This window comes from Stenella coeruleoalba, assembly GCF_951394435.1.
Source record: "Stenella coeruleoalba genome assembly, chromosome: 7".
In the NCBI taxonomy this organism is placed as follows: Eukaryota; Metazoa; Chordata; class Mammalia; order Artiodactyla; family Delphinidae; genus Stenella; species Stenella coeruleoalba.
Window position 1 is genome coordinate 121,222,011 of NC_137153.1, and position 16,335 is coordinate 121,238,345.

Genomic DNA, 16,335 nt, shown 5'->3' on the forward strand with positions numbered 1-16,335 from the left:
ACGTAATGAAACCTAACCCCCAAGGAGAAGAAGGTATTAGGAGATGGGGCTTTGGGAAGGCGATTAGGTCATGAGGGTGGAGCCCTCAGGAATGGGATCTGAGCCCATATAATGAAGCTCCCTCACCCTTTCTGCCATGAGGGCGCAGCGAGAAGACGGCCGTCTACAAATCAGGAAGCAGGCTCTCACCAGACACCGAATCTACCGGCACCTTGACCTTGAACTTCCACCCTCCAAAATCATGAGAAAAATGTCTGTTGTTCTTAAGCCACCCAGTCTCTGATGTCTTGTTACAGCGGCCTGAACGGGCTGAGACGAGCTCCTGGATACTCCACTGACTGCAGCCTCTTCGCACTCTAACCTGCTAGAAGAACCTCGCCAGGCTGTCTCTCAGCCCATCACCACCCCACGCGAAAACCTCCAGAGGCATACATCGTGAAAGAACTCGCTAGCCAGCCTGCAACACCGTGAACAATCTGGCCCTCACTGTTTTCCAAACTAATCACCTACTATTTCGGTCCACGAATCCTCTGTCACAACAAGGTTAATCGACTCAGGGCCCAAGAACTCTTCTTCCTCTGCACGGAACCTGCCGGATGCGCTCTGCTCTACTCTTGGGGGTGGTGTTCCAAATACCAGGCACCCTTCAAAGCCCGTCTCCCCACGGAGCCTCCCCCGGCAGCCCTCCCACAGCGACCACTGCCCCCTGCCTGCAGCCCTGGTCCCTGGGTGCCCACCAGACAGTTCCATATTCTACCTCAAGACAGCCCGTGGACTAACGCCATGCCGCCATTTTTCAGTCCTTGCATTATTTCATTTTCCTTTGTATGTGTCAATGATTCATGTGACTTTTAAGCAACTAAAGAGATAGCGTCATACAACTTCATGCGCACATGACGGCCATTACTGGCTGCATGAATGCAATATTGGCTCCATCCTGGTCACCATGTGATTAGATGAAAAATGACAGCAATCTGAGTTTCTCAACAGTTGAAGTAGGAAGTAGAACAGGAGACTGGTACATACAATGGTGGTACAGCCACCAAAAGACCAACAGCAGAAGCTATAAGCTATCAGGAGGATAAATGTCACACAGAGAAAATATTAAGGGCTTTTGTCAGAATACTTCCACAAATTCAACATCCTGAAGCACAACAGGGGCCGACCCTTCTGAGGGTCGCTCAGATTCAAAGTCTGAACTTAGAGACAGATTTACATTCCTTGGCTAAAATTCAATTTGTGGCATCAGGACAGGAAAGGGAACTTGTACAGACTGCTATAGCTTTAGAAATGAAAATTCATCCACGTACGGCCACCAGGACAGAAATCTTTCTATTCCACCTGTTTCAAAGGCATTTCCAACTCTATCACCAATCTGACAAGTACGTGAGCACTGACTCTGTCCTGCAGACATGGCACTAAATGGGGTAACCCTGACCCCTGACCTCACAGACAGCAGGCGGTTCTCAGCACACCCACGCAGAGCGGAAGGTCAGGCCACAATGCCAGCCAGCGACCTGACCCCCACAGTACCTCGTACCACTGAGCAGATGCACCCAGGCTGCTCCGTAAGCTCCCAACTAAGCAGCACTCAAATCCCGCGCTAAGGGGCTTCCCTGGTGGCGCAGTGGTTGAGGGTCCGCCTGCCGATGCAGGGGACGCGGGTTCGTGCCCCGGTCCGGGAAGATCCCACATGCTGCGGAGCGGCTGGGCCCGTGAGCCATGGCCGCTGAGCCTGCGCATCCGGAGCCTGTGCTCCGCAAAGGGAGAGGCCACGACAGTGAGAGGCCCGCGTACCGAAAAAAAAAAAAAAAAAATCCCGTGCTAAAAACAAAAGACTATTAAAATATAAAATCTAACTCAATAACCAATAATCTGAGCAAATCATCACATCAAAGGAACTTGCCAACGTGCTTACGAACGAGGGCCTCCCCACCAAGACTCGAGCAGCCACTGGTCCCCCGCGAGTCCAGGGGCGAGAGCAGAGGCCGATGTCATTTCCGGTTCCGGGCCGGGAGAGGAGTGCTGAGCACGTGCTCCCTTTTAGCCAAACATCAGACAACAAAGGAAGGTGGTGCCCCCCTGGAGTTGACAACGAAGGGATTTTGCTCCTAATATCAATAATATCAATATCAAACAGAGAGCCCGAGCTGTCCTTGTGGTCTAAGTAATGAGACAGCCGGCAGCGGCTTGGTTACAAATACCCCGCCCATGGCCGCACAGATTTCCCCTCCCACAACGTGGTTTCCAAATCAGTGGTTTAATTAACAAGATTGTGGAAGGACAAGAGTGTCCACCCCTCACTAGCAGTGGGCTCCGGACAGCCCTGTGGCCCCTCTCAATCCCAGCTGACTGCTGGTAAAAAGGGAAGGGTGACCCTGGTGGCCCCTACGGTCCAGTCTGGCGTGGTTCAGGGCAGCTCAGCCCGTGGTGAGTTGCAGCTTGGCTTCCAGGACTCCTCAGAGGGCGAAACGACCACCACTGAGCCACACAGCAACACACTTGCGAGTAGCCGAGTGCCTTCTAGTACTTTCCCTGGGTCACTTTTTCAACATTGTCCTTGGGAGATAACAAAAGCTATTACTCCCCCACTGTCCCTGAAACCAAGGCCCAAATACCTTTAGGTTTCCTAAGGTCATGGACTAAAATCAAAAGTCAGGAATGCAGTAGCTCCAGTCCAGCACTCTATTCTGTAAAATAAACTTCCAAGTCACACCTGTAAACTTTACCAATTAACTACAACTTTCACCCAAAAGGACGTCACAAAAATATTCCAGCTGAGCAGGTTCTACTACTTCTTACTGACACTTTTAAGTGAACAACTTTCCACATATCCAATATATTATTTCTGAAGAAATGATTAAAACACTGTCCGTGAAACAAGAGTTAACCCAAAAAAGAGGAGAATCTAAAAATAAAAGCACAAGCCGGCCCACGGTTCCTGGCTGTGGCACCAGAGGCAGAAAACTGGAGGAAACGTTTCTGCACAACCATATGCCTCCTCCAGGCCCGGCCAAGGGTGAGCTCCTGAGCCCCCCCACTTACTCCAAATGGCAGACGGTGGCCTTGGGGACACAGAGAGAGTCCCAAAAGGCAAACGCAAAACAAGGCAGCCTCAGAGCACCTAGCCCTGGAGCGTCCGCATGCTTTCAGTTCCTATACAAACAGTGCTGGGTTTCATTTAGCTACCTAATGAACAACCGTGTAACAAGTAAAGATTTAGGCCACTTCCACCATCATGCCCACCAAAAGCTGATTTACAGTTAAAGCATGCAGACCGAAACTGCCGTGTCTAATTAACTGAAAGCTAAGCTGGAGACGCACGTGGAGACGTCCAGAAGACGAAACAAAGAGCAGGCCCCTGGATTAGGAAGAGCTCTGGGGGGAAAGATCCAAGCTATCCTAACAAAACCCCCTCCCCAGCCTGTCTCCTGAAAGACAGCACCCCACGCTGGGTAGCAGGGAACCTCCCACCCAGGCTGTGACCCCCACACCCACTAAATAAATCACTTCAGCTGAGCCCAGGCGAGTCTTCTCCGTCATCTGAAATGGGATCACCCGAATTTGTAAATTTAAAGAGCAGCTCTCAGTTAGAAAAAAAAATTACACCGGCTCCCCTTCCTGAAGCAAGGTACAGAATGGAGAAGCATTCTCATTTTGCAAAACTGACTGGAAAGCAGACCTCCTGAGGTCAGTTTGATGAGCACAACCCAGCCAAGGGATGGGCAACGTGCAGCCCAGCCTTAGAGCCTCAGGCAGCCTCTCGTCTCCTGCAGCTCCTGCCCACGTTCTGTTCTATAAATACACACCTTCAGTCATTTCAAAACTTTAAAGCCAATTTTAATATCAGCTTTTGAATTAGTTATCTGAAGAGTCAACAAGTATTAAAGAGTGACTTGGTACTGGAAATAAAACCCGACTAATCCAACAGTGACACTGAAAGAGATGCATATTTATTGCCAGAGAGCTGACAAGTCCCATGCTGAATGCCAAAGCTGAATGCAACAAGATAAAAATGCATTCACTGAGCCTAAGAAATTGGAAAGCAAACAACGAGAGGGCTTTTTAAAAGCATCTGCGTCTATACAGCATTCAGTACCAGAACCTTAGCCACCTCCATATGCAAAAATCTTAAAAATACACCCAGGAGTGAAACTTTGCACATGTGCCCCAAGAGCCATGCCCAAGAACGCACTGTGCTTGAGAGCGGAGACCTGGAACCCAGCCAGCGCCCAGGAACGGTGAACGAGCTTCCTGTGAAATACTACACAGCACTGGAAAAGCAAGGCGGGGAAGATGGAAGGAAGCTAGAAGAATCCAAGAACCTGATGAGAATAAAGCGGTCGCCATGACAGGTGCAAAAACCCGTAAAACGAAACCGCGAGAGTTTAGCGATGTGAACAAATGTGCTGAAATATAAAGGAAAGCAAACCGACAGCCAACACGAGACATGAGGTGGGTGTAAGGGGAGGCCACGGAGTTGGGACAGCCGCACGCTGCCCTGCGGAGCTCAACCGTCACAGCCTTTTCCTTAAGCGGCCGCTCCGGGATGACTCGTTCACTGTCCCTAACTCTAAAACTTCATTCGTGCTTTTCATCAATTCTGTATTTTCCCAAAATCACTGTTTCCCCATCACACTACGCGGAACTGGATAAAGCTTGGTGGAAGTATAAAAAAGAACTGTAACACTGAAATCTACAAAATAAAGGGGGAAACTCTCCTTGCACGCTATAAAACCAACTTAAAATGAGGCGCTGCATTTAATCCCTAGGACTTGCAGGGCGTGTTTATCCTCATGACGAGTCCATCCATAGCACAGGCCACTCCAACCGGTGAGATCCTGTCACCGGGAAACGCCCGCTCAGCAAGTTTTCAAAACCAGTCAACCAGACTCTCTTCTGAAACGGTTCTCTCTCCACTTCGGTCTCACTCTACAAACAGGAACGTTTTCACCAGAATAGAGGCAATTTTTAAACAAATGCTTCCAATTTAAAGATTCCACGGCACTCAATTTTGTACCTGAAACGAAGCACCTGAAATTAATCAAAGACAGCCTTCGGAGCCAAGCAATCACGAGAATCACTTGGTCTGTAAGATTCCAAGAGCCGGAAATCGGAGCGTCTTAATCCACTAAACATATTAGGGCCTGACCAATAACAAGGTTATCTAGTTCTTCGAAACAGGAATCAACCGAAGGTAATGATTCGGATGAAACCCTACCCATTTAAAAGGAATGCTCGTTAGGGAATTCCACACCTGACATTTGGTAAGAATCGGGAAAGGCCGGGATCAAGGGTTTCTGCCCTGGACTCCCGCCCGACCCGCCCGAACAGGAGAGGTTCCGCCCGCGAGCGCAGGGGAGCGCCGATCCCTGGCCGCACCTGCAGGACCCGCGCGCCCCCCGACGCGAGCGCAGAGCGCACCGGGCCAGCCCGCGCCTCCGCGCCCCGCACGCCGGGGACACTGCACAAAGGCCCGGCCCCTCCCCCGCGCCCCCGGCCCACCTCGGCCATAGGCCTTGGCGCAGATCCACTGCAGGTTGGCGGCGATCTTGGCCCGCGCCGGGTCGTAGCGGTCCAGCGGCACGATGTCCACGGCGCCGTCGGGCGCGGCCTCCATCCTCCTCCAGCCCTCCCCGATCGGGCAGCCGCCCGCGTCCACCATCTGCACACAAAAGGGCCGCTGCAGCGCCGGCCGCGCCGGACCGGGCGGGACAAAGGCGCCGCGCCCCTCGCCGCGCCCGGGACCCGCGTGGGGCCGCGGGGCACCGACCGCCCGCGCACCCCGCGCCCCGCCGCCGCCCGGCCCGCGTCCCCGCCGCCTCACCTCAGAGCCGCCGCCGTCGCCGCCGCCGCGGGTGTTGCTGCTGCATGCTGCGCGGCCGAGCCGGGGCCCGCGGGGCCGGGGGGCGGCGAGCCAGGGGGCGCGGGCCGAGGCCTCGGGCCGGGGCTGGGGGCGCGTGCGCGGAGCCGTAGGCGGCGGCGGCGGCGGCGGCTAAGGAGGTGGCCAACCGGCGGGAGCGCGCGCGCCGCCGAAGCCGGCGCAGGCGCAGTGGGTGCGGCTCCAGCCCGCGCCCGTCCCGCCCCCTTCCGCAGGCGCAGTGGGCGCCGGCCCGCGCTCGCCCCGCCCCCTTCCGCAGGCGCAGTGGGTGCCGCCCGAGACCCGTCCCCTTTCCGCGGGCGCGGGCGCGGGGCCGCGCGGCGCGGGCGGCGCGGGCGGACAGGCCCCGGCGGCTCCCGCAGCATCTCTTTGTCTGGGCCGCGCCTCCCCCTCCCCGGCATTGGGTTGTCCGGACCACTGGCCCCCAGGCGCCGCCCGACGGGCCGAGCGCCTGTGCAGGCCGACCGCGACCCTCCACCCCACAACAGCCCCGGGGGTTCCCCCTCCCGGAGCGCAGCGCTGGGAGGCCGGGGGCGCCTCACCCCATAGCGGCCCTCGGTGCTTAGAGACCCCCACACACAAGTAACCCAGAGAGCCTGGGGTGTCCTACCATAGGGACTGGGAGCCCGGGGACCCCACCCGGAGAGCCCTCCCGCCTCAGCACTGGAGGCCGAGGAGACCCCCTCCACCTGCAGCGTGTAGAGTCTGCCAGGATCACCTGTGCCCGGGCGCGCCCCGAGTGGGCACTAACCATGGTCTCCAGGGCCTGGGCCAGGGAAGGTGGGCGTCTGGACACCCGAGACAAACGGCAGCGTCCTCACCCCTGAGAGTAGCCATGGGGACGGGCCTCTGGCACATCCTGCAAAAGGGGCTGGCTTCGTCCTGACAAAGTCACCACCACAGGAACTGTATGGGGCTAATAATTATAATAACACCGTGAAACCTCCTGTGTAAGTGATGCTTCTGAAGACCTCACAGGCAAACTAAGACAGGGCGACTCACTCCTGTGCCGTACGCCAGGGTCCAGGGACCCAAGGCCTGGAGGACAGCAGGAAGAAATGGTTTCCCATGAGTAAGGGGCCCTGGGAGTGAAGGTCACAGCTGCTCCCAGCCTCCAGCGGTTTTTAAGGTGCTACCAACCTCCACTTCACCCAGCATCCTAAGTCAGGTTATCAAGCGACGTAAGCTCCGAGGACTCAGCCTGTCATCCACGAACACTTACCCCTGTGCAGGCAAGAGCCTCACTCTGGCTCACAGCAGAGAACAAAACACAAATCCCGGCCCGCCCCACCGCCCCCAACCCCCAGGGAGCTGAGGTCTAGCGGAGAATGTGACCGCGTGTGTAGGACACGAGGTGGTGAAAGGGTAACGGGTCTGGGGGCAGGCAGGCAAGGAAAACCGTAAGGGGGCACTTGAGCAAAGACCTGCAGGAAGTGAGGGGCAAGCAGGAGCGTGTACCCGGGGCAGCTGCGGTCTGGGCAGGGGGTACAGCAGGCACAGGGGCTCTGAGACAGGAGTGCAGGGAGGCACTGAATCCAGAACCCAGGATCCAGAGACACTGGTAGGAAAGGGGCGCGGGGGCGGAGAGGCAGTGGCAGATCTGCGCAGTAAGACCCTTGACCTGTTCTCTGAGTGAGATGGGAAGCCACGGAGGAGCTGTGAACACGGGGAGGAAGGAGGTGACGGACCCTTTAGAGGAATCATTCTGTTTCCTGGGTGAAGAATAGGCGGTAGGAAGGACGAGGAAGGAAGACCATCCCCTGACAGGTGGGGTACGGAGTTCCTAGAAAGAAGGGGTGGAGGGCAACTCCAGGGGTTTTTATTGATCTTGACTTTGTTTCCTGCAACCTTATTAGCTGTAACAATTTTTTGGAGGATCCATCAGGATTACCTACATATGAGATCGTGACATCTGTGACTAGAGATAGTTGTACCTCTTCCTTTTCAGCTGAATGCCTTTTATTCTTCTCATCTAATTCCCTGGGAGAACCTCCAGCACAACGTTAAATAGAAGTAGCAGAGTAGCATCTTTGTCTTGTTTCTGCTCTTAGAAAAGCATCCAGTCTTTCACCACGGAGTATGTAAGATGTTAACTCTGGGGGGTTTGGATTCATCAGGTTGAGGAAGTTCCCATCTATTCCTATTTTGTTGAGTGTTTTTATCATGAAAGGGTGTTGGATTTCAGCAAATGCTTCTCATGTGTGTGACTATTGAGATGATCATGTGTGGTATTTTTACTCATTCTATTAATGTAGTATGTTACATTAATGATTTTCAGATATTGAACCAGCCTTGAGTTCATGGGATAAATCCTCTTGGTCATAGCATATAATTTTTTTTTCAAGTTTGGCAAATCATTTTTTGGAACTTTACTGAGATAAAATAAATGACATATAGTATTGTGGAAGTTTAAGGTGTGCGATGTGATCATTTGCTCTAGGTATAGGTGTGTACTGTGAAATGATTACCACAGTAAGTTTAGTTGGCACCTCCATCACCTCACCTAGTTACCTTGTGTGTGGGAATTTTTTATGGTTCCATATGAATTTTAGGATTGTTTTTTTTCTCCTTCTGAGAAAAATATCATTGGAATTTTGATGGGGTCACATTGAATCCACAGATGGCTTTGAGTTGGGTGGACCTTTTAACAGTATGAATTCTTCTGATCCATGAACACAAGCTGTCTTTACATTTATTTGTGTCTTCAGTTTCTGTCATCAATGTCTTATAGTTTTCAGTGTACAGATTGTTAACTGCCTTCAATTTATTCCTAAGTATTTTATTGTTTTTGATGCTATTGTAAAAGGGATCGATTTCCTCTTTTCTTTTTCGGATAGTTTGTTGTTAGTGTACAGAAATGCAACTGCTATGTGAATGTTAATTTTGTATCCTGCAACTTTACCGAATTTGTTTGTTAGTTCCAACAGTTTTTTAGTGGAATCGTTGGGGTTTTCTCTATATAAGGTCATGTCATCTGGAAACAGACAATGTTACTTCTTCCTTTGCAATTTGTATGTCCTTTATTTCTATTTCTTGCCAAATGGTTCTGGCTAGGACTTCCAGTACTAGGCTGAATAGGACTGGTGAGAGTGGGTAACTTTGTCTTAAAAGGAAAGCTTTCAACCTTTCACCACTGAGTATGATGTTAGCTGCGATTGTCATATGTGCCGTTTATTATGTTGACTTAAATTCCTTCTATACCCAATTTGTGGAGATTTTAACATGCAAGTCTGTTGAATTTTATCAAATGCGCTTTTTTTGCATCTGTTGAGATACTCATATAAGTTTTATCTTTTATTCCATTCATGTGTTTTATCACATTTATTGATTTCTGTATATTGAACCATCCTTGTATCCCAGGGATGAATCCCACTTGATTATGGTGTATGATCCTTTAATGTGCTATTGTCAGTCTTTTGTTGAGACTTTTTACATCTATACTCTTCAAGGATATTGGCCTGTAGTTTTCTTTCCTTGTAATGTCCTTATTTGGCTTTGTTATCAAGGTAATGCTGGCCTTGTAAAATGAGTTTGGGAGTATTCACCCCTCTAAAAATGTTTGGAGGAATTTGAAAAGGATTGGCATTGATTCTTCTTTAAATGTTTGGTAGCATTCACCGATGAAACCATCTGGTCCTGGGCTTTCCTCTGTTGGGAGATGTTTGATGACTTATTCAATCTCTAGTCATTATTGGTTTATTTCGATTTTCTGTTTCTTCATGATTCAGTCTTGGTATGCTGTATGTTTCTAGGAATTTATTCCTTCTAGGCTATCCAGTTCGTTGGAGCATAATTGTGGTGTATTTCTCTGGTATCTGTTGTAATGTCTCTTCTTTTTTTCTTTTTTTTGCGGTACGCAGGCCTCTCACTGCTGTGGCCTCTCCCGATGCGGAGCACAGGCTCCGGACGCGCAGGCTCAGCGGCCGTGGCTCACGGGCCCAGCCGCTCCGCGGCACGTGGGATCTTCCCGGACCCGGGCACGAACCCGCGTCCCCTGCATCGGCAGGCGGACTCCCAACCACTGTGCCGCCCGGGAAGCCCCCTTCTTTCACTTATGCTTTTGTTGATTTGAGTCCTCTTTTTTCCTTGGTTAGTCTAGCAAAAGTCTTGTCAATTTTGTTTATTTTCAAAAAACCAACTCCTAGCTTTGGTGATTTTTTCCTATTGTTTTCTAGTCTCTAATTTCACTTATTTCTGCTCTAACCATTGACCCACCAGCTCAGAGCGTGAGGACCCGGGGCCACCCCTGGGTCCCTCAGAGTCCACCCCAGAGAGAAAGATGGAAACTCCCTCCAGCACCAGGGCCCTCGGGCTGGCTGCCCTGACCCACCTTCTCCCAAACTCTGCTTCTGTGGCTCCTCCCTCCTCCACTCCAGCTGACCCAAAGGCCCTTCCACCCCCACAGAAACAAAAATGACCATCGTTGGGGGTTACACCTTCTGGTTTCTGGTTTTCTTGCCTACTTTTCCCCCAAGGCTCTCACAAGCCCCAAGCTCCCCTGACTTTTCTTTATTTACACTGATTCCCCAGGTGCCCTCCAAGTTGCCCCCATGCACACACTTAGTGGAATGTCAGCTATATTCAGGGAACATGGAGTGCAGGGTAGGAAGCGGACCAGCAGCCTGATTCTAGAGCTAGGGCTAAGACGCGATGGCCCGGTGAAGGTGGTGACCACGTTATGCTGAGTCCCTGAAAACTCAGTTTGAAGAAAAGGCAAATGTAACCTTTTTATTGACTTGCCAGCTGCCTCTTCTTTACAGAAATAAAATAATGACATCTTTCTGGCTTTAGTTTCAATTCCATAAAATCTAACGGATTTCGGTTTTCCCACAATGTACACAGACAAGAAGTCTCCTTGAAATCAAGCGATGTGTGGAGTGCGTAGGATTCTGACAACCGTCTACTGAGTTCACACTCATTACAGGGCAGACAGTGCTTCCGTGGCCTGGCAGTGCTGTCCCCAAAGGATGGGCAGGTCAGCCCTGCCCAAATAAGGCCGGGCGTCAGTGCCACCACATGGAGAAGAAAGCCATGGGTGCCACTGGCTAGCGTCCTGTTCATCACTAGTCCAGTGACAACGGCTGTCAGACCCAGGCTAGAGCTGCTCGTTTAAGGCATCAGTAAAGAAGCACGTGTATGACTACCACAATTTTTAAAATATTTTAATAGTAATGTTTCAAGACAGTTGGTTTCCATTTTCATCTCATGGTATGTGCTAGAAGGGGTTAGCTGAGAAGGGGTCCGTGGGCTTCACCAGATTACCCACCGGGTGCCTGGCACAGAAAAGCTTAGTGGTGGGTCACCTGCAGCCGGAGGGGGACAGGGGTCCTGGGGAGGCGTCCCAGCCTCAGAGCCCCGGGGTGTCACACGCCGTGCACACACCTGCTCAGAGTAGCTGTGTTCACAGTAGCCAAAGGGCAGAAATGGCTTAGCTGCCCCTCAGCAGGTGGGTGGATCGGAAAAATGCATCTGCACAGTGGAATGTTATTCAGCCATGAAAGGAAGGCCTGACGACGCTACAACATGGACGAACCGTGAAAACACGACGCTGAGTGAGAGAAGCCAGACAAAAAGGCCACAGAGTGTGTGATTCTGAAACCGAGCAGGACCCTGTGGGGCTCCTGGGCATGGAAGCCTTTCTTATGGCCCCTGCTTCTTGTTTGTAGGGAACAGGCTTCAGCCTCCATGACCTTCCCTGAGTTCCAAAGGGCAGATTCAAACAGTTGCTAATCAGGGAAGGGAGGGGATGCAGAGACAAGGGAGGAACAGTCAAGAAACAATGGTGCAGGCTCGGGGCAGGGTCGTGGTTCCGCTTCAAGGGATACACACATAACAGTATCTCTGAGCTCTTCTGCAGAACTAAAACCCCCAACAAATGGAAGATGCTAACTAGTTGATGAAGCATTCTTCATTCCAGAGAGAAGGTCTCAGTCTGAGAACCTCGAGACCCACAGAAGCTCATTAGGAGACCCCCTGAGGCCCTGCACACACCCGATGCTTATCCACAAGCCCGCCCTTGAACCACTGCTCTAAAACGCCTCACCAAATCCCCCCCCCCGCCCCGCCCCGGGCTGGGACACACGGTTTTGAGAGGCATGAGCCGACTGTGTCCCCCTTTGCCTGGCAAAGCAATAAAGCTCTTCTTTTCTACTTCACCCAAAACTCTTGTCTCTGAGATTCAAATCGGCGCCAGTGCACAGAGGCTGAGTTTTCAGCACCAGTTCCATTAATGTGAAATGTCTGGATCAGGCAAACACGGAGACAGAACGCAGAATGCAGGGGCTGGGGGGAGGGGATCGAGTGTGAACGAGTGGTGTTTGTTTTGAGGCTGATGGGAATGTCCTGGAAATAGGTAACGGTGATGGTCACACAGCTCTGTGATGAGCTGAAAACCACTGAACTGTACACTTTGAAAGAGTGACTTTTATGATGTGGGAATTAGATCTCAGTAGAAAAATTGTTTGAAAACAGGCAAAACTGACCCCGGTGTCAGTCGGGGAGGGGAGGTGGCTGGGAGCGCTAGAGGGCCTTCCAGGGACCCCTGTGTCCCATGCCTTGGCCTGGATGGCGGGCGCCCGGCTGCATTCGCTCTGGGATGACCACCAAGCTGCAGATGCATGGTTAGAAGCTTGTCTGCATGGAGGTTAGTATTTCAGTTTAAAAATTAAAAAGCAAAAATGCCATCACAGCACTGAGTTCTGTCTTCATTTTAACGTACTTGAGGTCAAAGGTGCAGTTTTGTTGGGGCTTCCCTGGCGGTCCAGTGGTTAAGGCTCAGTGCTTCCATTGCAGGGGCATGGGTTCGATCCCTGGTCGGGGAACTAGGGTCCCACAAGCCTTGCATTGCTGCCAAAAAAAAAAAAAAAAGGTGCACTTTTGCTTGTTTCCTGACCCCCAAAACCAGGGTGGACCCCCAAGTTCATTCCCGGGCACTTGGACTTTCTTCGTGGTGACACAAACTTCTCTTATTGTTGCTGCTTCGCTGTCTTTTTCTTGGGGGGGAGCGGGGGGGCATGCTCGCAGTTGGGGGCAAGTCCGACCCACTTGGCCCTGCTGCCTGCCCAGCCCTTGAACGATCTGGGCAAAAGCAGCGTGCCATCCGTCAGCCCGGTGCACGTGCCACTTCTGAGTGTACGTTTTACTTCAATAAGAGGGAAAAAAAGGAACGGAATTTTAAATATCCTTCATTGTTAAATTTAAATATCCTTCATTGATATTCTCGGCACAAAGCTGAAACATGAAACAAAAATGAGAAAATTAACGACGCCTAGAGCCCAGATGGTCTGCGGAGCGGCCGGGGAGCCCTGCGTGAAGGGCAGCAGTGGACTGGGCCATGGAGCGCAGGGCTGGTCCAGGCTGGTGTTCAGGCTGCTGGTTCCAAAGTGGCAGAATTTGGACTTCGGAGCTGCTGTCGAGGACATCCTGTCTCATCAGGCATCTCATCTAGCCCATCCGCCTAGAATCCTCCGGGGCGGCAGCAGCCAGTGTGCCTGGTCCTATCGTCTAAACGTGATTTCGGTGCAATGAGAGCTGACTGACAGGGAGGAAAACTGCAGATCAAGTCACTTGTCCAGCTGTAGTTGGTCCTCACAGCCGGCTGGGACACTCGGGCCTGAGGAAGTGCTGCCCCCTGAGCCAGGCGCTGTCGCAGGGGCAGCCAGGGCCATCAGAGGCCCCTCCGGCCATCTGTGGACGAATGTCAGATGTAATTAAATATCGAAACCACATTCCCACTCCGATGCCGAGGTGTGGTGACAGGTGCAAGGAGGTCTGGCCGGTGCAGGCAGGATGCATCTGGGTCATCCTCAGCTGGACACAGAGGGGCCTCCCAGGGGGAACCCCCTGTTGGCCCATATGAGAGACACCACCTGCACCGGGGCCCCTCTGACAGAGAGACCTGAGCCCCCCAACGCCTCCTCCCTGGACCGGAGGGCTCCGCGGGTGGTGCCGGGTGTGTGTGTGGACCGTGTTCAGGGCTTCCTGGGCGGCCGGGGACCAGAGGTGCCAGGAGAGGTCGGGAGGAGAGGACGGGGTGCTCCCTATGAGATCGGGTTCCCCTGGATCTCAGGAGACCCCATGAGGACTGACACACACCCCGCATCACACGGATACAGTGAGGACAGGTCCCGAGCCTGGATGTGGCCCCAGCAGCGCTCCAGGGGGAGGAGACCGGGCATCAGCTGGGAAGGGGGCCAGAGCCTGGGGGGGCAGAGACCCCCCCCGGAGCTCCCAAACCAGGACGCTGAGGGCAGGGTAGCTTGGAGGCGGCCCGCCCCTTCCTCACCATCAACGCCCAAAAAACCCCCCTACCCCCCGCCATCCCCACCCCGGTTAATGAAAATAGGACAGATCCAGTAATCACACTCTGAGCTATTTTCCCGAAGGAGCTGAGGACTTCTGTCCACACAAAACGCACACACGGATGTTCACGGCAGTTTTATTCATAATGGACAAGACCTGGAAGCAACCAAGACGCCCTTCAGTAGGTGAATGGGTGAACGGTGGGCCGTCCAGACGGTGGAATATTATTCAGCACTGAAAAGAAATGAGCCATCAGGCCATGAAAAGACACGCGGGAACCTTAAATGCATGTCACTAAGAAGCCAATCTGAAGAGGCTACGCTCCGTGTGATTTCCAACTACATGACATTCTGGAAAAGGCTGAACTACAGAGACAGTAAAAACATCAGTGGTTGCCAGGGACAGGGAGGGAGCGGGGGATGAACAGGTGCAGCACAGAGGGTGTTTAGAGCAGTGAAGGCATTCTGCATGATATTATAATGGTGGGTACACGTCATTACACATGTGTCCAAACCCATAGGACGTGCACTGCTGAGAGTGAACCCTAACGTAATCTGTGGGCTTTAGTTGATAATCGTGTGTCACAGGGGTTCAACTGCAACACACGCGCTGCACTGCGGCGGCCAGATGTTAGTAAGAGGGCAAACTGGTTGAGGGGAGGACTCTCTGTACTCTGTCCTCAATGTTCTGTGAACCCAAAACTGCTCTAAAAAATAAAGTCTATTAACTAAAAGAACAAAGCAAAACCGGGGCCCAGCTATGCAGCCCCAGCTTCAAGACCAGCCCCCAGCCCTGGCCAAGCCTTCAGGGGCTCCGCCACTCCCAAGAGAACCCCCCAGGCTGGAGGACCCCCGAGGCCGGGCCCTGTCAAGCCAGCTGTATCCACTCCCCACTCCTCCAGCCCCAGGGACTCAGTCCTGTCCTCCCCTCTGCTGGCCTGGAGCATGCTGTTCCCTGCCTGGACACCCTTCCGTGCATTCCTCTCGCCCCAGCCGACGGCCGAGGTCCCCACGACCACCTGCCCCAGTGCTTTACTTCCGGACCTTCCGTCTAGCGCTTGTGAGAACCTCTGGGCAGGCCTGGCAGGACGGCCTGCTCACCTTGGCTAGTGGGCAGCTGGGCACAAACCAGCATGCAGGGGGACCCCCGACGGCAGCAGGAGAGTGGGCGCAGACCCGGCGTGGGGAGGCCCGGCGATGCGGCTCCCATCCCCGTGGTTGCCGGACCTGAGGATTCCCCAGCTAACCAAGCACTGGGAGAATCCTGGGGACACTCCAGTGACACATGTGGCTCCAAATGGGTGCAAAGGGTCCAACTGGTCCTAACCCGGACCCGGCCACCCAGCAAACCCCACACGCCCCAGCACTCGGCCTGAGACGCCCGGCCTCCCAACACTTGTTTCATCACCACTCCCCCAGGGAGAAGCGCTAATTCAATTGAAACTTAAGTAATTAAATTAATGAATGAAAATGTAATTGTCCCCTTGCGAGAGAGGCAGGGAGAGTCTGTCGGGAGGGCCGGGCTGTGAAGGACCACAACGCACGGCAAAGTGTTGCCCCCCCCCCCCCACGGGAGAAGCCATCCGCTCGCTTGTCCTCCAGGACACCCCCGGGATCAGCCCGTCCACCCCGACTCTGCTCTCTGCTCGCTCCTTGTCCGCCTCTGGCTCCCGGGGACAGGTGAGCCCAGGACACAGCGCAGTCTCCACACGGTGCCCCGAGCTCCTCTGAGACCACCACGGGCCGCCCACAGCCTGTGCCGTCCTCACGCTGCAGAGCCTTCCCGTCCCGCACCAGCCCCGGGCTGCCGGCAACTGGGCCACGAGGCCAGTGGACGCTGCTTCCTCACCGGTCAGCAGATCGTGGGCTGCGGAGCCTCCACGCCGGCCCTGGGTCCCAGCCCTCGTGGTGGGACGGGAAGGGGCAGCAGGGACGCCTCGGAGGGGATCGAGTCTCTGTCACCCCAAGCCTGACGCTGGGGTCCCCGGTCCTGAGGCCCACAGTCAGGGCCAGCACTTCCTGCAACGCTCACCTCTGACCACGCCCTCTCCCTACGACCCCCCGAAGCGGTGGGGGGGGGTGTCACACTCAGCTGCCCTCTTGATACCAAGAGACTTGGGCAGAACTGCCTGCCACGTGTCCTGAGGGACCGTC

At 53.5% G+C, this 16,335-nt stretch overlaps 1 protein-coding gene across 2 annotated transcripts in view; it reads right to left on the reverse strand.

The window, feature by feature from the left end:
• The window catches only part of CAMSAP1 (calmodulin regulated spectrin associated protein 1), a 55,281-nt gene extending 49,280 nt beyond the window's left edge, over positions 1–6,001 (reverse strand). For both annotated transcript variants that reach the window (XM_079927739.1, XM_079927738.1), the window contains exons 1-2: positions 5,828–6,001; positions 5,506–5,665 (exon numbers count right to left, since the gene is read on the reverse strand). In XM_079927739.1, the coding sequence (XP_079783865.1) occupies positions 5,506–5,665 (160 nt within the window). In that variant the 5' untranslated portion in view covers positions 5,828–6,001. The remainder of the gene's footprint in view (positions 1–5,505; positions 5,666–5,827) is intronic.
• Positions 6,002–16,335: the final 10,334 nt, after the last annotated feature.